This window comes from Eucyclogobius newberryi, unplaced genomic scaffold (genome assembly GCF_026437365.1).
Source record: "Eucyclogobius newberryi isolate DKJ021-1_F unplaced genomic scaffold, fEucNew1.0.hap1 SCAF_12, whole genome shotgun sequence".
NCBI lineage: Eukaryota > Metazoa > Chordata > Actinopteri > Gobiiformes > Gobiidae > Eucyclogobius > Eucyclogobius newberryi.
In genome coordinates this window covers 24,600,210-24,621,193 of record NW_027315746.1, presented here as the reverse complement: position 1 = coordinate 24,621,193, position 20,984 = coordinate 24,600,210, and the positions used below count along the sequence as shown (strand labels likewise).

The 20,984-nt window shown below is 43.2% G+C and overlaps 1 protein-coding gene across 4 annotated transcripts; it reads left to right on the top strand.

Moving 5' to 3' along the window:
* Positions 1 to 2,375: 2,375 nt before the first annotated feature.
* Positions 2,376 to 19,318, top strand: LOC140356564 (uncharacterized). Of its 4 annotated transcripts, XM_072441592.1 has the most exons (15): positions 2,376 to 3,133; positions 6,377 to 6,592; positions 7,321 to 7,414; positions 7,492 to 7,831; positions 8,409 to 8,677; positions 10,178 to 10,283; positions 16,035 to 16,128; positions 16,465 to 16,574; positions 16,860 to 17,001; positions 17,080 to 17,150; positions 17,661 to 17,789; positions 17,856 to 18,008; positions 18,081 to 18,159; positions 18,249 to 18,303; positions 18,381 to 19,318. In XM_072441592.1, the coding sequence occupies exons 1-14, from the start codon at positions 2,639 to 2,641 to the stop codon at positions 18,300 to 18,302; spliced, it is 2,352 nt and encodes a 783-aa protein (XP_072297693.1). In that variant the 5' UTR covers positions 2,376 to 2,638; the 3' UTR covers position 18,303; positions 18,381 to 19,318. The 4 variants fall into 4 exon arrangements, with proteins under 4 accessions (XP_072297693.1, XP_072297694.1, XP_072297692.1 ...); XM_072441593.1 differs by having other exon boundaries at positions 6,377 to 6,514; positions 18,249 to 19,318; XM_072441591.1 differs by having other exon boundaries at positions 18,249 to 19,318.
* The last annotated feature ends 1,666 nt before the right edge of the window (positions 19,319 to 20,984 follow it).

Below are 20,984 nucleotides of genomic sequence, written 5' to 3'. Positions count from 1 at the left end.
AAAAAAACGTCTCGCTGCGGTCCGAGCTCCGACCTGTTGTATCCAGTGTTATGCAAAAGTAAATCAGCATGTTCTGTTACATTACTCTGTCTGACACTGATGTATGAATACAATCAATATTCCATAATGTCCCTTTTTATTGTGTTGTAGCTTGTAAAACCCCACTTGTTATACAACATTTTAGTAAACTTGTGAATTGATTTTCATACTTATTCAGTCTGCAGTTATTTTTTGCTGGAATTCAGAAGCTCAGAAACGAGGAGCTAATTCATCGCTGACTGACAATCGCATGTTTCAGAATCCTCCATTTAAAAACAATACCATCCACATGGCAGGACAAAAGTGCTGCCACCCGGGCTTGTTAAACCGACACAACAAGCTGCAAATGACCTCCGTTGTCTGTCATCTGTTGGCATCCAAGGACAGGTGGTGCCCCAGCGCGGTGATTGATGGTTGGTTTCATTCCCATCTGTTCCGGCCTCATCACTTGTTCTTTCCACTGTAACAGCAGCAGCCCTCGTGCGCAGATTATAGGAGAAAAGTGTGCAGCCATGTGCTTGATAGGCCCAAGAGGAGCGCCATTAAAGGCCACACTGACCACTGGCTTTTTCCACAAACCAAGACTGCACCTATGTTTAGTAAAGTAAAGTAACATGCAACCACACTTGTATTTAAACATCAGTTGACAGTGCTCACCCTGTCTGGCAACTTGTCACCCTTCCCCGCTCATTGCACCCATGAACCCAGCTTGGGGCTTGGTGTGAGCGAGAGGGGAGTTTGGCTTGGGTCATGGAAGATCAGTTTGCAGGTTGTGGGTCTGTTGTCAGGAGTAATTCATGGCGGCTTGGAAGATGGGTGTGCATTTTGGTACAGGAAGTTATTCTAGGGGGAATTGTTGTTGTAAATGCTTACAGTTTAAGCACAGACCAAGTAATGCATGGTATTCAAAGAAACTACGCACGCTTATTGGTCATTAATTTGTGTGATACTTCTTGGTGATATATTCTAGCTTGTCTGGTAACTACTTTTCATCATATAGTATTTTGAGGTTGCTTATTAATTCCTCAAATGACCCAATCGGGCTTGGAATTTACCCAAAATGCACATGTACAGTAAAAATAAAGTTTCGGGGTACTTTGCTTCTGAAGAAAATAGGTTGTGTAATTTCTACAAAGATGTGGGCTATTTGTGGTTGTTTAAATCATCCATGTGCCCTCTCCTCTTTCCACTGATGACTGTGACACTTTTGCCAAGACCTTCTTCAAATTTCCCCTGGACACCAGACAAGGCACAAGTTACACTGGGGAACTGGCCCATTCACAGTTGTGCAACGTCATGTAGTGTAGTAGAAAATTACACTCAAGTTGCATTCACCTTAAAGAACACGATATGTCCATAATCTTTATGCACACTTACTTGTTACTTTTGCCTTTAAATATTTTGAAAGTTTTCACCACATATTCTTTAGCAAAATCTAAATGAAAGCCTCTGGAGTGAGAAATGTATCGTATTTCAATGGCAATGAAACCATGGAACATTCCAACTGAAGCAATACCATCTCCATGGAGACCATAAACATGATTAGTTCATTTTAAATTATTTGAAAGGTTCCAAAGTTTTTCCTCAATTTCCCAACACATTTCTAGCATTCTAATTATTCACCACAATAAGTATATAAGCACTTTGCACTACTTTCAGAGGGAAAGACAACAACTAGCATGCTAACACCGCACTTCCTGGTTCTCAGTTGACACTTTATAATTAGATGCAGAAAGCGGTCTCATTTGGACCCCAAGAGCCGCTTATGTACAAGGGCTTTTTACCCAAAAAAATAGACTAAAACAAAAGCTTTTTTTTTTTGATTGATTGATGTCCTTACTGTGAGCAGGCTTGTATTGCCACAAACCCTCCTCCTGTTTGTTTCCATGGAAATGTTGTTCCTTCAGCTGTAATATAATGTATAGCATAAAATATATCTATCTGAATGGAGAATGTTCCAATGTACGGTTTTAACTTTCTATTTCCATGGAATTTTGCAGGTCCAGAAAAGATACTTACAGTGCCTTTAATTTCATATGACCTGATCATTAAATAATTGTCATAAAAGCAACTAAAATTAAGAAAATAAAACATGAATTCACATACTTTTATACAGACTAGTTATTTTTTTGAATTATGTAAAGATTTTGTAAAAATAAATAAAAGATCATTCTTATATTTGTAGACTCCAAGTAGTAGCTGTGTACAGTGAGCATTTTGACGGGGGTGGGCTTTATGCGTTTCAAATGTCTGGTGGGCCAGGCAGTGCCAAACCCCCACCCCAAACACTTGACCCCATGCTGACGTGGGCCCTGCATTTACATTTAGGGACTCCGGCTCATTCCACTCTTAATACCACTGCTAGAGCTGAGAGAAGCTGCCCCAGGGATAGACTATAAGGAAAGCTTTCTCAATTAATTATAGGCACAGATCCTGAGCCTATTCAACTTTTGACTCACTTGGACTATTTATATTATCTTTTGCTTTTGGGAACACTTGCGGATAGAGCTGGCTTCTATTTTTCCAAAACTCTTTCCAGGGACGTAACTGGTCCTACATTTGTCTTGGCCTTGATGTTATAGTTACTCAACGGTAAGTCATGAGTTCAATGGGAATTAACCAGAGTGACCTTAAAGATGGCCACATCAGCTTTGACCTCATCCAAAACCGGATTGAGTCTTTGAGCACCAAGATGGACACGCTCATCAACATACAAGAGAAGGTTCTGAACAGATTGGACAGTATGGAGAGCACGGAGAAGGCAGAGGAGGAAAACACTGGTGCGCCTAAAGTGGTGGAGCAGTTGATGGGGCAAGAGGTGCAGAACATCTGCCAGGAGCTGAGCACCATCGTGTCTGTGGTCAACCAGCGCTCAGAGCAGCAGGCCCAGAAGCTGGAGGGGATGGAGAAGCTGGTCCTGAGCATGCAACAGGTCATCAGCTTCATCGGGGAAACTGTCAAGAGTTCCAGGGTCATGCAACTCATGCTCAAGGGCTCGGCCACTCGCAAAGGATCAAAACCCAAGGACAGTAAAATCAAAGTGGCCAAGAAGAAAACCTCAACGGACACAGTGACAAAGAAGGCAGATGCCAAGGTGAGTAATCAGCATAACATCTTACATTGTCTTACATTTTTATCTTACTGCAGTCATGTAATGGCCCTTTCAGGGATGGCATGCCAGGTAGTGTAATAGTCCATCCGATGCATCCAAATCCCAAAGTTAGCGACACCAATGTGATTCATGAAAGTGTTTTAATTTTGTATTCAAAATATCGGTCACACTGCCATCACTAATTGCATGGTAGACTTATTAGAACAATGCTATCCCACAGATAACTTGGAAATAAAATTGGTGGACTGCAGTTTGTCTACTATTTTATTGCAGAGCTGGAAAGAACCAGTGCAACTTTCCGCTTTGTAGCCTTATATTTTGATTTACCGTCACTTTTTTTAATTGCATGTTTCTATTCTGCTATTCTTGGTTTGTACGTTGCAACACTGGAATTTTCCCATTGTCGGACAAATCAAGGTTCTTTGATCTTATCTTATACTTTCCTTCAGGACAAGTTGAGTTGTGACTGTTGAACTGTATTCATTTCTGTCCCAATGTCAGGGTCCAGACTTCTCTGCTCATCCATCACTTTCTCAGTATCAGTGTCCACTCATTCCCGCTGACTTCTGATTTCCTAGATCTTATTGGGATCCTCTTGTTCCTGGCAGCACAGATGAAAATGATCATAGCATCAAGGGGGCCACTAGACCCTCTCTCAATGTGTTTTGGCTTCTAAATTAAATTCCCCATATCAGGGCCTAGGGCTGAATAACATAGAATGGTTATTCCAACATGTTATTAAAGCTGGGGGATTTTATTTGTTACATAAATACTGGCAAATAAACCCACTCGTGCAGTCACCATACATCCATTTTATATACTCCCAATTGTAAAATGGCTGCCTCCGATGCACAGAGTGAGAAGCAGAGGCAGTGTGTGGGGTCAGGCGAAATGTAAGCAGTCCCACAGAATGTTGTTTTGGGCAGAGGCTTGTGGTTTCGAAGGCTTTAACCCCTTGTATTCTGAGCATCAGGTGTCTCTCATATGCTGACTCGGTCCTCTCCCTGCAGCTCACACTGAGTTCTAAATCACAACTCTTCCAGTGGACACCTCATAAGGGACATACTGTACACCGTGACTGATTGTTGAAGATAGTTTTCCAATACAAGTTAATTTCTAGGGAATATTTTTAAGTTGCACTGTTCAAGAGTTGCCACATTTTACAGCAGGTGCTTTTGCGGTCTCAGTCACTATGACTATGGCTGGAGTACTATCCTTACATGTTTGTACCCTCTGGTCAGAATCTACAGTTCTCTGCTTTGTTTTTTCACTTTTGTTTGAAATACTCTTTTATTAGGATTTTGTCCATTGGAATTCTAAATAAGACCCCATGCATTGTTTTTGAAGTCTGGTTGTACTTACAGGTTGTCCTGTACTGTAGCTTGTCCTCTTTTTTTTATTGTGCCATTCTTAGGCATGGTGCTACACTTACCACGGCAAAAATAGCCATCCATAAACTTTATTTGGCCTCCAGCAGACAATGCTGCCAGGGCTGCTTTGATTTAATGCCCTAGTAAAAGTTTGTACTTAACAGCACACTTCATGGGCATCGTCCAAATGCATGAGTGTTTTTATTTATGTATTATGACTGATCTCATGCCAGAAGGTGCCATGTGTCTTAATTAGCTCGAGTGACATGACTATACTTTTCCTCCCTCTCTGCCAGTTTCTGCGATTATTTCTAAGCTGTCTTTAGACAGACCATGGCCTGACGTGAAGGTTGTTATGTGGTGCTTGGCATGGGAGGCGTGGCTGGGGACACTTAGGAGTTTTATCTGCAGCGTTCCGTAAGGGAAAGCTGTCCTCCGCACACTGCACACCTCCACCTCAGTGTGTGACGTCATGTGACTTTGTTATCAGGTACTCGTGCTTAGGTCACTCTGGAGTGGACACTTGAATGTAGTCTCTGGAGCCAGTTCATGATAATAAACATATTTGTGTAAGTCACAGGCTTAGCATTGAGGCGACACAAAGCCATAAAGTTGACTGGTAAACGTTTATGAATTCTCTTCAGGCTTATTTTAATCCTGGTTCTTATCTTGATTTAGTCCTGTTTATAGTGAGTTTAATCTGGGAATCAGCCATGAACTACAGCAGAGCCACTGCCTGTGCTGTGACAAGGATGCAGCCTAAACATTCTGCATTTGACCATTAGCCAGAGACACTTATTCATTCATTTTTATTTATAATTTTGACTGGACAGAACAGCCATAACTTTTGAGCAAATGGAATCAAATGCATTTATTATTCTCTTCATGGTCAATTTAAAGACAGTTGACGGATAGGCCGTTCCAAGTATGTCTTAATTGTACCTCTCGAGGCTCATATTTTACAGGCTTAAATCTGAATACTCAACAGCTTGCCTAACACTGAGGGCTCGCGTGTGCCTCACATTACAGGGAATGTGCCTTGCCGTCAGAGTCCACGCCGCCGGCAGAGGTGTAAGATGCTCCTGTACCAAGTCACCCTCCGTCTCCCAATAACACTGTTGTCACTGAGGAGACACTGCACCCAAAATATCATTCTGTGCTCACAACAGCCCCCAACAGGGCAAGACCCATTTTCCATGGCCGTCTGACCACAGTGTTTAGTAGGACTTCCTCAGTGAAGAGATTCAAACAACGGCCGACGCTCGCCTGCACTATTTTCCACCCAGGGTCAGCGGTGCATTCCTCAGCTCAGGCTAGAAAGCGATAAGCTATAAATTCACAAGCACTGCCGCCGCCTGTCCATCTACAGTGAATCATTGAAGGCATGCCATTGTAGCAGCCAGTCTGTGCACGCTATAAACAAGCTAACATATCAGCTTTGTCCACTGTCTTCTCATAGTGTCTGTTCTATCAAGCATGGACATCTTTGATGTACTTAATGTTTATTGACCAACCATCAATGCAATCCTTTTCCCTGCTGTGTCTTTTTATACACTGTGTTGTTTTCTTGTTTAATTGTGTTGTAATTACTCTTACAAATTTAGTTATATTCAACAGTTTTATTGAAGGCATTTGATGTGTTGCTGTAAAGGGAAAGTAGTAGCAGCAAAACTCATACATTGAAGAGAGCAGTAAATAAGTACTAAAAATCATCATATTTAGACAAGTATAATTTTTAACAACTTTAACTAATTCATTCCATGTTACTTTAAGTGTCATCCATGTTGTTTATTTCATCCTGAGTGCCATCCTGTATATAACCCTACTACGCCTTGCCATCTTGTCTCTGTAACAGAAAACTACCTCTAGTAAAGCCAGTAAAGGGACTGAGGACATAAAAGCTGCATGTGAGCGCAGCGGTGCACAGCCCTCTCACAAGACAAAGCTCCATGGACCAAAGCATTTCGTCGCCTCACGCAAATGTGGATTCTTTGTACGTTTTCTGTATCCACCCCCATCTTCATCCGTGTTCTATGTGGATCTGTTTTGTGTGTTGCTTCAGCCTGATTGTGTGAGTTTAATGTTTGTCCATCTATATGTATTACATTTTGAAATAAGGTGGGTTTATAGCTGACTGGGCATGGGTTGACAAAAGACCAAATTAAGTGTTGCAAGATTTTATGTTTAAGATATTTTGTCTTCAAAATAAGTACAAAGATTAAGAAGCCAACAAAATGCAATGATGCAGTGGTTCTCAACCTATTAAAATTAGACATTGACCAATATGGGTTTACTGACACCAATTGTTTAGAATCCAGATAAACCGATAGCCGATAAGTTCTGCCAACATTTTGAACCAATATATAGGGCTGATTTTTATATTTTTTCCCAAATTATGTAATTTAAAAGTACTATGAATTCATCCAAACCTATAAAAAAGCAGTGCAGTCGGACAAAACTAAATATCAGCCTGTGCTGGAGAGTTAAGGTCGATAGCTGATATGCTAACAAATACAAATACAGGCCAACCGATATATATCAGTTTATATCTGATTGGAATATTTTATTCTATTAAATGATTATTAAATATGTCTTGTAAATGTATAGGCCAATGACACAAATACTGTTGCATTTGAGTGGAGTAAAACCCTTAGAATCAATATTTCCCCAAATTTTCTGGAGCTCCCAGTAGTCACTTTGCGACCTACATTTAGGGTGCTAACCCCCAGGTTTAAAACCACTGGTATAATGTAAGTCATCCTTATTTTCTGCTAAAGTCATATTTTGTTTGTTTTCCAGCTAAAAGATCACAAAAACAAAGAAGGGGCAGAGAAACCATCTCTGACACCCAAAAGCCCCAAAGCACAGAAGAAAACCAGACCACCAGAAACAGGTGCCTTATCGCCTCCAATCATTATTGAAGAGATCAGATATGCATGCTAATATCAATATTTGATTGCCTTCTCTTAGACATTTCCCTAAAGAAGCAGGCTCTGCTGTTAGAAGAGGTGCAAAAACTGAATCAAGAGAACAGTGAAAATTCTAGTACAAAGCCCTTGTCTGAAAGTCCAGCACCAGCAGTAGATGAGGTGTCCACTGTGGTCTACTACCTGCCCGACGACTCCAAACTGAAGCAGACGCCTGAGCCAGAGAAGTCTGAGGAGAAGCCTGAGCCAGAGAAGTCTGAGGAGAAGCTTGAGGAGGAGCATGAGGAGAAGGCCACTGTGCAGCAACAGGAGGAGGAGAAAGAGAAGGAAGAAGTGTCTGCAGTGAAGAAGACATGTGAAGACAACGAAGAACCATCCACCAGGTACAGAACTGATCATTTTTATAGTAATTTAATATATAACCCTCATAATATTGTATAGGACAATATACTTTTATATTTATAGAGATGTTACAGTAAAACAGTTAGGGAATACATTTTTGGGGATGAATAATGGTATAGTAAGAATATCATAAGCAACAATAACTGATTTATATGTTCTTAATATATAAGAATCATGTTTTTGGGAAATTGCTCTTTTGGTCAGGTAATGTGTTGGATAATAAATCTCACCATCAATAACCATCAACCATCATAAAATCCTCTCACAATAAAACTAAAAATTCAAAATAGTTAGTTAAATGGTTTCAGTTCACTGTTTTGAATGCCATTTCGAGGACTTTTGACCATTCAATATTTAGTTTTGAATTGTTAATTACTATGTCATCGGTCCCAACTTTTCACCACTTTCAAACGTGGTGATTCAATTTTATTCCGCTTTATCCGGGGCCGGGTCGCGACTGAATGATTCCACGGACAACCTCCTCCAACACTCAAACACGCAGAAAGAAATGTGCTGTTAGTCAATTGTCCAGCTTCAAAACACTTCTTCTCGCTTCAGCTCTGCAGACGACACAAGTTTGCCACAGTCAATAGCGCCAGAATCAGACCAGAAGACGACCGCAGAGGAGCAGATCGCCACGGAGGAGGAGGAGGAGACAGAGGCGAGACACGAGCACAACATGGCGTCCGAAGGCTGGGCTATGTTCAAGGTGGACGGGGTGGAGATCACTCTGGACCTGAAGCAGAGAGTGGAGGAGGAGAGGAGCAACTTCAGCGAACCCGAGGAACACAGTGTGGCTGACCGGAGCGCAGAGAGATTCTTTATCGGTCTGTACTACTGGTTGTTTTGAAGATTCAAACTGTACTTATTTATAGATGATGTAATGATTTCTTCCTCTCAGATTTAGGGCAGTAGGACATTTGGTATTTAATAATAGTCATACAAAATAAAAGTCCACAAATATATACTCTACTATCCTGATCATTAGTTTTAGCATCTAATTGTTCAAATGTTGTAAAATTTGCACACAGTTCCCAATTAAACCATTGGCCAATCAGCAAAATAATTATTTACAGCATTTTACCATTTGCATTAATAGTGATGGACCAATATGTTAGTTCAACAATACAGTATGTCGGGCTGTTATTTGCACTATTTAGCGTTTAATATCCAGCATAGGTCATTATTTTGTTTGGGCTGACCCATGACTTAAGGGAAAGACATAAAGCTAAAATAAAACAAGTGTTATTTTAACACTTACATGCAACAATGGCATTGCATAAAATGAAATTATCTAGTGCTTCCTTATCAGTTAGTAGAAAAACAAGGTTATGGATGTGATGTCTATAAACAATTTTTATTCATGGGTTCGAAGTGACGTGACACAATTGTTGTTATTGCCAACTTGAGGACAAAAACCGCATGCTCACTGTGGGCAATGTAGACAAAAAGTCTCAAAACAAAGGATCTCTCTTCTGTAACATCCCAAAGATCGCATTTGTCACCAGAATTGGATTAATGTGGTCAGGAGGGACTAGTGAACTTACAGAAATCAATCCAGACTGAGGCCGAGCTGTTTCAGGTAGTTAGCAGCTGGCTAATGCTAATTTACATATTATTTCATGGCTACGCTAATAAACGTTAATAATAGCCTACTTGCAAACAGTTTTAACGAGCCTAATTTCAAACTGTCTGAGTGTTATATTTTAGGCTCAGACAGTCACTCATTTGGACACAAAGTCCGTGCTCTTGAAAGCTTTGAGGGCTTGTCCGGTGCAGAGGGCGAGTGGACGAGGAAACTTAGATGTAAATGTCCACATGTCACTGCTTTTAAGTGTCAGCCAAAACCTTTTAATTTTCAATTACAGTATATGTGCTGTTTTTCATGGATATCTAACAGCATAGATGGGAAACAGCATGGTGACGTTTTCAAAATGGAGGTGACAACAAATAAGTCACATGACTGAAACCCATGAATTGATTTATACTTTTATTTTTGTAGTGAAAAGTAAAGACAATAATTAAGTTAGTTGTAATTTAAAATCATACATTTTGGGGGGAAATTACCGGTTGCTATATCAACCCTACACATCAGCCCCAAAAAATATACTGTATTGGCTGTACTGTTTTATTGTATTGTAAAAAATACATAAATCGAGCTCTATATATTAGTGACAATGCAGTTTATCCTACCACTCTAAAAGATTTGCATATTATTTGGCTACAGTCAGCTCTATTAAACAAACAGTCCTATAGAATGTAGTGTATCTGAAACCGAACGCAACTTTTCTTTTTTTAACACAAATGCCTTTTTTTCTGATCTCCAGACAAAACTCCTCCTTCTGCAGCTCCATTCAACCACCGCGTCGTGTCGGCCAAACCCAACCAGATCAGCAACTTCTACACCATCAACTGGCAAGAAGTACTGGGCGGGTGAGCACTGTGTAGATCATATTAATGAGAGGCGCTGTATGTATTTTTGACAAAGGAACTTAATCCATGCTGTGGTGAGTCGTGTGGAGTGTAGCTCGTAACAGCGACACCTACAGAGACTCATTGTCTGAGGGCCGCTCTGACAGGGGCCACTGTCCGGTGGGAAGGTCGCCATACCAAGCCGTTTTAAACATTAATACAAGGAAAAATGATAAGCGCTTCAAGGAACCAGTGACCCATTCACACACCCCCGACACTGTGGGTGAGGCGGGTTGAAGATGGTATGGACGATTTTTTTCAGCAAATTTTTTATCATATTTCCTCGTGGCGTGGATAAATCATTAGTCCTGCCACGTATAAATCATAAAACGCACCTATCGCTCACCTGCAGCTGCGTCAGGCTCGTCCTCACGTTTCCGCGTGCCTAAGCGCATGGATCTATCATAATATAGTTCCCTCAGTGTACGGGGTAAAATGAAGACGGAGAAAGACAGTTCGAGCTGACGCAGAAGTGGACAGAAATCTACGGGAGACGAGAGATGCGATGTGCTCCGTCGCGCTGATAAACAAACGCACGTGTGTGTTGTATCGGTCCGCACGGGGGAGTGCGCATGCGCACTTCCACCTGCGTTCTCAAATCGCCGAAAAATCATCCATACCGCCTTTAAGTATCTTGCCCAAGGACACAATGGCAGTATTCACCTGAAGCAGCTGCGATCGTACCACCAACCTGTGTGTCAGTGGATCTGACCGCTCTACCAGGATGTAAAGAGCGGGATGATAGATGAAAATGAGTTTTAACTTTCTCTCACCACAAGCCTGAGCCAGATTAAAGGAAATTCTATTAAAGGAATCAAAAGAAGAATTCCCCCTCCGAGGCAACTGCTGTTATGATTTTGGGCGTTACAAAAATACATTTATCCATCCATCCATCCATCTTCTGCCGCTTTATCCGGGGCCGGGTCGCGGGGGCAGCAGTCTGAGCAGGGACTCCCAGACTTCCTTCTCCCCAGACACTTCCTCTAACTCCTCCGGGGGGATCCCGAGGCGTTCCCAGGCCAGCCGAGAGACATAGTCTCTCCAGCGTGTCCTGGGTCTTCCCCGGGGCCTCTTCCCGGTGGGACATGCCTGAAACACCTCCCGAGGGAGGCGCCCAGGAGGCATCCGGAACAGATGCCCGAGCCACCTCAGCTGGCTCCTCTCGACGTGGAGGAGCAGCGGCTCTACTCCGAGCTCCCCCCGTGTGGCCGAGCTCCTCACCTTATCTCTAAGGGAGCGCCCAGCCACCCGGCGGAGGAAACTCATTTCGACCGCTTGTATCCGCGATCTTGTTCTTTCGGTCACTACCCAAAGCTCATGACCATAGGTGAGGGTAGGAACGTAGACCGACCGGTAAATAGAGAGCTTTGCCTTTCGGCTCAGCTCCCTCTTCACCACAACGGTCCGATGCAGCGACTGCATCACTGCAGCCGCTGCACCGATCCGCCTGTCGATCTCACGCTCCATCCTTCCCTCACTCGTGAACAAGACCCCGAGATACTTGAACTCCTCCACTTGGGGCAAGGACACCCCACCCACCTGGAGAGGGCAAGCCACCTTTTTCCGGTCGAGAACCATGGCCTCGGATTTGGAGGTGCTGATTCTCATCCCAGCCGCTTCACACTCGGCTGCAAACCGTCCCAGTGCATGTTGCAGGTCCGGGTTTGATGGAGCCATCAGGACAACATCGTCTGCAAACAGCAGAGATGAGATCCTGTGGTCCCCAAACCGGACCCCCTCCGACCCCTGACTGCGCCTAGAAATTCTGTCCATAAAAATTATGAACAGAACCGGTGACAAAGGGCAGCCCTGGCGGAGTCCAACATGCACTGGGAACAGGTCTGACTTACTGCCGGCAATGCGAACACAGCTCCTGCTCCGGTCATACAGGGACCGGACAGCCCTGAGCAAAGGGCCCCGGACCCCGTACTCCCGGAGCACCCCCCAAAGGACACCCCGAGGGACACGGTCAAAAGCCTTCTCCAGATCCACAAAGCACATGTGGACTGGTTGGGCAAACTCCCATGAACCCTCGAGCACCCGATGGAGGGTATAGAGCTGGTCCAGTGTTCCACGACCGGGACGAAAACCACCCTGCTCCTCCTGAATCCGAGGTTCGACTATCGGTCGGATTCTCCTCTCCAGTACCTTGGAATAGACCTTACCCGGGAGGCTGAGGAGTGTGATCCCTCTGTAGTTGGAACACACCCTCCGGTCCCCCTTCTTGAACAGAGGGACCACCACCCCGGTCTGCCAGTCCAGAGGCACGGTCCCCGAACGCCACGCGATGTTGCAGAGACGTGTCAACCAAGACAGTCCTACAACATCCAGATACTTTAGGTACTCAGGGCGGATCTCATCCACCCCCGGAGCCCTGCCACCGAGGAGTTTGCGGACAACCTCAGTGACTTCAGCTTGGGTGATGGATGAGCCAGCCTCCGAGTCCCCGGTCTCTACTTCCTCTTCAGAAGACGTGACTGAGGGATTAAGGAGATCCTCAAAGTATTCCTTCCACCGTCCGACGACATCCCCAGTCGAGGTCAGCAGGCCTCCACCCGCACCGTAAACGGTGTTTGTGAGACACTGCTTCCCCTTCCTGAGGCGCCGGACGGTTTGCCAGAATTTCTTTGGTGCCGACCGATAGTCCTCCTCCATGGCCTCCCCGAACTCCTCCCAGGCCCGGGTTTTTGCCTCTGCGACAGCACGAGCCGCGGCTCGCTTGGCCTGCCGATACCCGTCGATGACCTCCGGAGACCTACAAGCCAGAGTGGCCTGATAGGCCTCCTTCTTTAGTCTGACGGCATCCCTTACTTCCGGTGTCCACCACCGGGTTCGGGGGTTGCCGCCACGACAGGCACCGGAGACCTTGCGACCACAGCTCCGAGCAGCCGCATCAACAATGGAGGCGGAGAACATGGTCCACTCGGACTCAATGTCCCCAGCCTCCCCCGGGACATGGGAGAAGCTCTCCCGGAGGTGCGAGTTGAATACCCTACTGACAGAGGGCTCCACTAGACGTTCCCAACAGACCCTCACAATGCGCTTGGGTCTGCCAAGTCTGTCCGGCTTCCTCCTCTGCCAGCGGATCCAACTCACCACCAGGTGGTGATCGGTTGACAACTCTGCCCCTCTCTTCACCCGAGTGTCCAAGACACGCGGCCGGAGGTCTGATGACACAACAACTAAGTCGATCATTGACCTCCGGCCTAGGGTGTCCTGGTGCCACGTGCACTGATGGACACCCTTGTGCTTGAACATGGTGTTCGTTATGGACAATCCGTGGCTAGCACAGAAGTCCAATAACTGAACACCGCTCGGGTTCAGATCGGGGAAGCCGTTCTTCCCGATCACCCCTCTCCAGGTGTCACTGTCATTGCCCACGTGGGCGTTGAAGTCCCCCAGTAGAACAACGGAGTCCCCGGTCGGTGCACTGTCCAGTACCCCTCCCAAGGACTCCAAGAAGGCCGGGTACTCTGCACTGCTGTTCGGCCCGTAGGCCGCCACAACAGTGAGAGACCTGTCCCCCACCCGAAGGCGGAGGGACGCGACCCTCTCGTTCACCGGGGTGAACTCCAACACGTGGCGGCTGAGCTGAGGGGCTATCAGCAAGCCCACACCAGCCCGCCGCCTCTCCCCGCGGGCAACACCAGAGAAGTGGAGCGTCCAGCCCCTCTCGAGGAGATGGGTTCCAGAGCCCAAACTGTGCGTGGAGGTGAGGCCGACTATATCTAGTCGGTATCGCTCAACCTCCCGCACAAGCTCAGGCTCTTTCCCCCCCAGCGAGGTGACATTCCATGTCCCCAGAGTTAGTCTCTGTGTCTGGAGATCTGGTCGCCGAGGCCCCTGCCGTCGACTGCCGCCCAGATCTCTCTGCACCGGCCCCTTATGGATCCTCCTGCGGGTGGTGGGCCCACGGGAGGGCGGCCCCACGTCGCTCTTTCGGGCTGTGCCCGGCCGGGCCCCGTGGGGTAAGACCCGGCCACCAGGCGCTCGCCATGGAGCACCCATCCCAGGAAAAAAATACATTTAATTGAATTGAATTTAAGAATCAAGCAATTTCCGCTGGGAACATTGAAATACATATTTGGAACTAAATTAGTTTTGTTTGTTTTTTCGATTTGTTTTAATGTTATTTTAACTTTTTACAAGCCCCAGTTACTTTTAGTTACTTCTATTTCTCAGCCATGTGTTGAAATGGTAAAAAAGGTAAACATTGTCATCTTTTGGTGACAGATGTAGATCAGATGTGAACCAAAACAAATACACATTGGTTTATGGAAGACTGTATGTCGCCTCTGCTGCTGTTTATTTGAAATGAGGTTAAATGACAGAAAGTTATTTATTATTTTATTTTTATATAAATAAAATATGTAGTAACATGTCATGTCCATATGCAATCTAGCCAAATGCTAATTAGTGGGAAGATTTACTTTTAGAATGAATATACAAGAATCAGTAATCAGAGATACATTTGTCTAAATCAGTTCAAAACAGCCTCCTTCAGGCGCCTCTGAATCTCAGTGTTTGTCTCTTGGTAAATGCCTAACATGTATTCTATAATAATCAAAAAACATCAAAATTCAGAATCACATAAAATACAACTAAATATTTGTGCCTTGTTTATTGACACAGGATCAAAGGCAGTGAGGATATATTTGTCACTCCCACAGAAGGTTTAATTGCGTGAGTCCCCTCCTCTGCCCTCTCCCTCGGTTCATAACTTTCGAGTCATGGTGGTTATTTTTGCCGCAGGACTGAACGGTATGTGAAACTGTATCCCCAGTGCCAGATGGTAGCTAATCACTAAGTGTTAATTCATGTCTTCAAAGAGGAGACAGTGGAACAGCTCACATTTAATGAAGTTACAGATTATGCAGGGTGTTGTGTCCTCGTTCACACAAATCGGTTTATCATTCACCGTGGGCAAAAAAATATTCAACCAAACCTCAATGCAACAACGTCAACTGTGGACATCTAGGAGCAGTCAAGTGGGGTCGCTACAGTGCTCCACTGTAAATGTGGCGCCCAGCAACATGTGCTCAGGGAGTAATAGAGGTGACTAGTACTCAGTTACATTTACTTGAGTACATTTTTAATACAATTATGCTTTTCAAAACCTTAAACCATGCTAAATAATCCTGATGTTGCAGGTTTTTTCCCTAACTGGGCATGTGTAGAGGAAAAGCAAAGCAACAGCAGGGCCAAGTTTCAACAAACAGACTTAAAAGCTAGCTTTTAGAGACAAGTCCTGGTTTGTAAGACACGTTTCAAATGATTAGACGTTAGTTAGACATGCAGGCAGTATTTTAATAGCATAGAGCGCTACATTGTGTAATGAATTGATCAGTGAAGTGACACTATTCAATCCATTCAGCAGGGTAAGGTAGTTTAACTCAGGATAGACTTTTCCCCTAATGTGAGAGAGCGGATTTAGGGAGCACATAATCATTTTGTTCACTTTTCCGTGCAAACACCCAAGTCTGCTTGCCCATCCATAAAAGTCTGCACACTACTGAAATATTTCTAAATATTCTTGGATATTGTTGAATTACATTTAGCTCATTCCTGGTTACAAGGAACAGGAAAAAATAAAATATTAATAACTTAATGGTGTTTTATTACAGAATAATGATTTGAATATTGTGCCTTAAAATAAATAAACAAATCTAATCTATAAAAAGTAAAAAGTAACCACTTCTTTCTTCTTTTTAGGGGTCGTTTTGGCCAGGTGCACAGGTGTGTCGAGAACTCCTCCGGACTCAGTTTCGCGGCTAAGGTCATCAAAGCCAAGAATGTGAAAGAAAAGGTACAGTATTACTCTCCTATTTATATGATCTGAATGGGAGACAGGCCGCATGATATAAAAAGCAGGGACTATTTGCTAGAGTACACACTAGCCCACCACAAGGCCACTGACTAGAAACAGAAGCCCATGAATACTTGTCCCTTAGGCGACAAATACTTGACCTAGTCGAAGATGCATTGTCTGTTAGGGGAGAACAGCTGACATTATGTGCTTGCCTTTTGTCTTGTTGTGTGTTCATATTTGTCTGTCGCACCTGTCACCATGTTTGTTTGTGCGTCCTGGATGTCCCCCCGGATGTCCCTCTGATATCCCTCTGTCCGTGTGTGTCTTTGGTAGGAGGTGGTGAAGAATGAAATCCAGGTCATGAATAATCTGGACCATGCCAACCTCATCCAGCTCTATGCAGCTTATGAGTCAAGGAATGACATCATCCTTGTACTTGAATAGTATGCACCTTTTCATATTTCATATACCTCTTTATTTTTTTTAGTACTTCACTTATGTACAAAATATTTGAATAAGAATATTACAAATCAGGATCTTAGATATTATGTTGTGTTGAATCTGGTAATACAATAGAAATAGGCATGCCTAAAAACCTAAGATATTCTATAGTGGATGTTCTCTTTTCTACAATCTTCTAATTAAATTTAATTCATAATACCAGTATAAATTAATTCACATTGTATTCCACTTGTTTGACGTGAAGTCTTTCTTTGTTTTCACCCCAGCGTTAGCGGAGGAGAGCTGTTTGACAGGATCATTGATGAGAACTATAAGCTAACAGAGCTGGATGCAGTGGTGTTCATCAGGCAGATCTGTGAGGGTCTGCAGCACATGCACAAGATGTACGTCCTGCACCTGGACCTGAAGGTGACGTCAATAGCATCAGATAAACTCGCTTTAACAATATCCACTTTGTTAATGCTGTGCTTTTGTTGTGTTTTGTAGCCAGAGAACATCTTGTGTGTCAGCAGAGTGACGAATAAAGTCAAAATCATTGACTTTGGGCTGGCAAGGATGTAAGTGATTGTTCCTCTGCAATACTTGCCATTGATTTTGCTGGACTAGATCTTACTTCAGTGTTCTCGCTGGGCTGAGGTTGAAGGATGGCGGTGGGACAAACCGTGCGGGCGCTCGCAAAAAGTACTTAAAAATGTTTTACTAAAGTACTAAGGCACTTGCTCGCACGGTCGAGCGCCGTAGGCGGCGCGAGCGAAAAGTACAACAGCGCCTTGGTGCTTTTCGCTCGCGCGGTGATCTTAATACCTGGCGGTATCTTTTGAGCATGGTGGTGACCAGCCGAAGCATGGCGGCCCGCCATGCCAAAACCCCTCAGCGAGAACACTGCTACTTAACCCTTTTTTGCTAGCTAGATAAACATGGTAATAAAGCTTTTTTCCCTCTTTTGCTAACTTAGAAGATCTGCACAAAATTTGCCACAGCAGAACACAATACAACTTATAGTAGTAGAAAAGTATAGTACTTTCATAAAGATGATAATATTACTATTTATAATGATCTATAAACAGATACAAACCAAGGGAGAAACTACAAGTGAACTTTGGCACGCCAGAGTTTCTGGCTCCAGAAGTGATAAACTACGACTTTGTGTCATTCAACACGGACATGTGGAGTCTGGGCGTCATCACCTACATGCTGTGAGTTATCCTACATGAACATATCCAGTGTATGAAACAGTAAGGTTTATGGATATGTCACTGCAGTCTGAGCGGCCTCTGCCCCTTCCTCGGCGACACAGATAATGAGACACTGAACAACATCCTGGCCTGTCGGTGGAGCTTTGAGGAGCAGGAGTTTGCGGACACTTCACAACAAGCCAAAGACTTCATCTCCAGACTTCTCATTGTCAACAAGAGGTACTAGATCTGTGCTTTGATATGTCATAACCAAATGACCAAAAATGTTAACTTAACTTTTGCATTGGGCAGTTGGAGAATGTCGGCTGGTGAATCTTTGAGACATCCTTGGCTCTCCGACCCAGAGCTCCACCATGAACTTCATACAAAAGTATGTCTGAGTGAAAATATACAGAATTTTGACTTATTTTTAATGTTATTTTATTCTCATAAAGCCCCCTATTATGATTTATTCCACAGAAAAGATTGTGCAAATCGCGGAGATCATCTTGTGTGACTGATTTAAATAGTTGAAGTTGGTATTATTGTTTCAGCCACCAGGAGGCGACACAGACCACAGCACATAAAACTATATTTTTATTTGCGCTTCAGAACGAGACACTGGTCTGAACCGTACTGTGGCTACTCGGACCAACACTCCTGTCCACGTTATCACCCACAATTCAATCCGTGCATCATTGACATGTGCTAGTAGTATTTAATGTGTATGCCACATTGGGCTTATATAGAATGGGTGCTCTATTTGTAAAACTTCAATTACTATCCCTTAGTTCATGTCCCCTTATATCACATAAGATTTGATCATCCACTGTGAATGGCTTTTGTGTGTGGTCTTACAATTCACATTGCACGCTGCTAATCATTTTACAATTATACAATTATATGCCTGCATAAATCTCAAAGTATGCACTCCCTATGGGCTGTTCATTTTTGCTCAAAGATAATTCTCTAGCCAGAAGAAAGCAAAAAAAGTGGTGAGAAATGTGACAAAATTAAGTGATTCTCTTATAGCCCACGTAAAGGTCTGTTATAAAAAGGCTTTAAGCATCATCCTGCTTCATGTGTATGAAAAGGACAGTTATATTAATGTGCTTGGTGTCATAAATGTAGCATGTGCACTTTATAATTATTCTGTAATGAATGTCGTCCAGCTACTGTAGTCCTGCGTTGTCCTCAAGTACATTCTCAAAAACATGTCTTATCACAGATATCTACTAGCTGCATGTTTAATGAAATGTTTTATAACTTTTGTAAACCTGTACTGTATGCTTCATTAGGATTTGAGTTTGATTATTTATTTTCATGTAGATGCTGTTTCCACAAATGTTTAAGTGCCTTCTGTGAAGGTTTAGAAGTACACAACCTACCTATAGCCTGTCTGCTTTCCTATAATACTGCTTATAATGGCGAGCGTCTGTGTTAGCACTATGTGGAAATGACATCCTGTTGAATACAGAGGTGTCACTGTGTTAACATGTTTAGCATGTGTCTTTGAAGTGTGTACACCAACATAAAATGTTATAAATATGGATGTTCCAGCATTTTTTTCTCACAAACACACAAATGTACTCTGCTACTCAAAATTATACATTACCCAGAAGCACTACAAGGATTCTAAGTAATTAGTGAATGTGTAGTAAAGGCATTTCACATAAAATAGAATCATTCAATTAATATTTGCCCCATCAAAATAATGTAAGCTGGTAGTTCTTAGTACAGTACACACAGTACACTGTAGGCTGTACAGCAACAGAAACAGATGTCAAAAACTCTTTTCACTTGTAAACTAAAAATACAAATTATGAAATAAACACATGTGTACATATACAGTAAATGCTAGTAACACCAGACTCTACTGTTTTAACTGGTCAATTTACATTAAGCACATGTTTGTAATGAAAAAGGCTCCAATCTCGACCACCATCAAAGTCAAGTCATTACATTGTCTTAAAGTGCACAGAAGCCTCTGACTCTTTGCTCCCAGACATTGTCCACAAATATTTTCCTGGAGAATCCCCTGTTCTGAGCTCTAGGCCCTGTTTAACCCTGGGCCTACAAACACATGTGAGCAGAAGATGAAAGGCCAGCGCGCAGTTTCGGAGGCAGCCCAGTGTGATACAGTCCGTCCACCTGACCAAATAAACTTTGTGTGTGGGATGTTCACTGAAATTAAGGGGATTTTATCAAGGTCACATGAAGGGCACGGACAATGAAGAATAATCCTCACTTTAAATCACGCAAGCATGTCATGACTAATATTCTACGCAACATCTCCATAAGTATAAGTTAGTTGTGTGAATGTTCTGCCCATACAGAGACACTGAGGATTTGTTTGACACAGAGGTTAGTCCGGGATAAGTGTAGACTGGATTTGGAAATAACCAGGAATGTAGCAGAACCTAGCAATTCATGTAATTTCCGTGTAGTAGTTAGACGTGGAATTGTATAGACTGGCAGGACAATTTACAATTATAGGTCAAAAATGATTTCAATTTGATTTATGTGATGGTATGAATAATGTCAAGTAAGATGAATGAGGGGAATCGTGTAAGCACCAATTGTGGAAAAATTAGAACCTGCAAAATTGTAATTAAAAAAACAAAAACAAAAAAATTTACAACTGAAATATGAATAATATACCTTTTGCTTTTTACATTCTTGTAACCATACTTTTTTTTTTTGCTGTTATTTCACTGCTCAATCTATCAAAACAACAAACAACACAATAAAAAGAAAATAATCAAGGTCACAGCAAGAGCCAAAATAAAAGAAGAGCTACACCTGATGACAAACTCAGTGCCTACACCAGGGCCATGGACTGAGAAAGGCATCCACAAACCACCAAAACCCATCTAGATGTGTCCCTCAAGGAGAAGGAAGAGCTGTCCCAGAAGGTTCAGGTGCAAGGTTAAGAGTCTCAGGAGACAAGGAACGTCTGGAGCGGTGAAGAAGTAAGAAGCAGAGCATCTAGGCACAGTAGGCCATCAAGGTCAAGAATGTGACACAAGGGTAGAGCAGGGGAATTGGTTTCAAAAGAACCAGTAACACACCTGAATCCCTGAACTTGAAAAATAAATAAGACACAAATTTCGGCTTGGACAAAATGTTAAACAGATTAAATAGAACTTTTGGCAAGGCAAAGGCAGTCAAAACCCTTACATAGTCATTTATTAAAATACTTTCTTATAATTATCA

Coding starts and splice junctions, on each gene's coding strand:
- LOC140356564 (XM_072441592.1), top strand. CDS start 2,639: ATGAGTTCAATGGGAATTAACCAGAGTGACCTTAAAGATGGCCACATC. Junction 6,593..7,320: donor TGTTGCTTCAGCCTGATTGT/GTGAGTTTAATG, acceptor TTTGTTTTCCAG/CTAAAAGATCACAAAAACAA. Junction 7,415..7,491: donor AACCAGACCACCAGAAACAG/GTGCCTTATCGC, acceptor GCCTTCTCTTAG/ACATTTCCCTAAAGAAGCAG.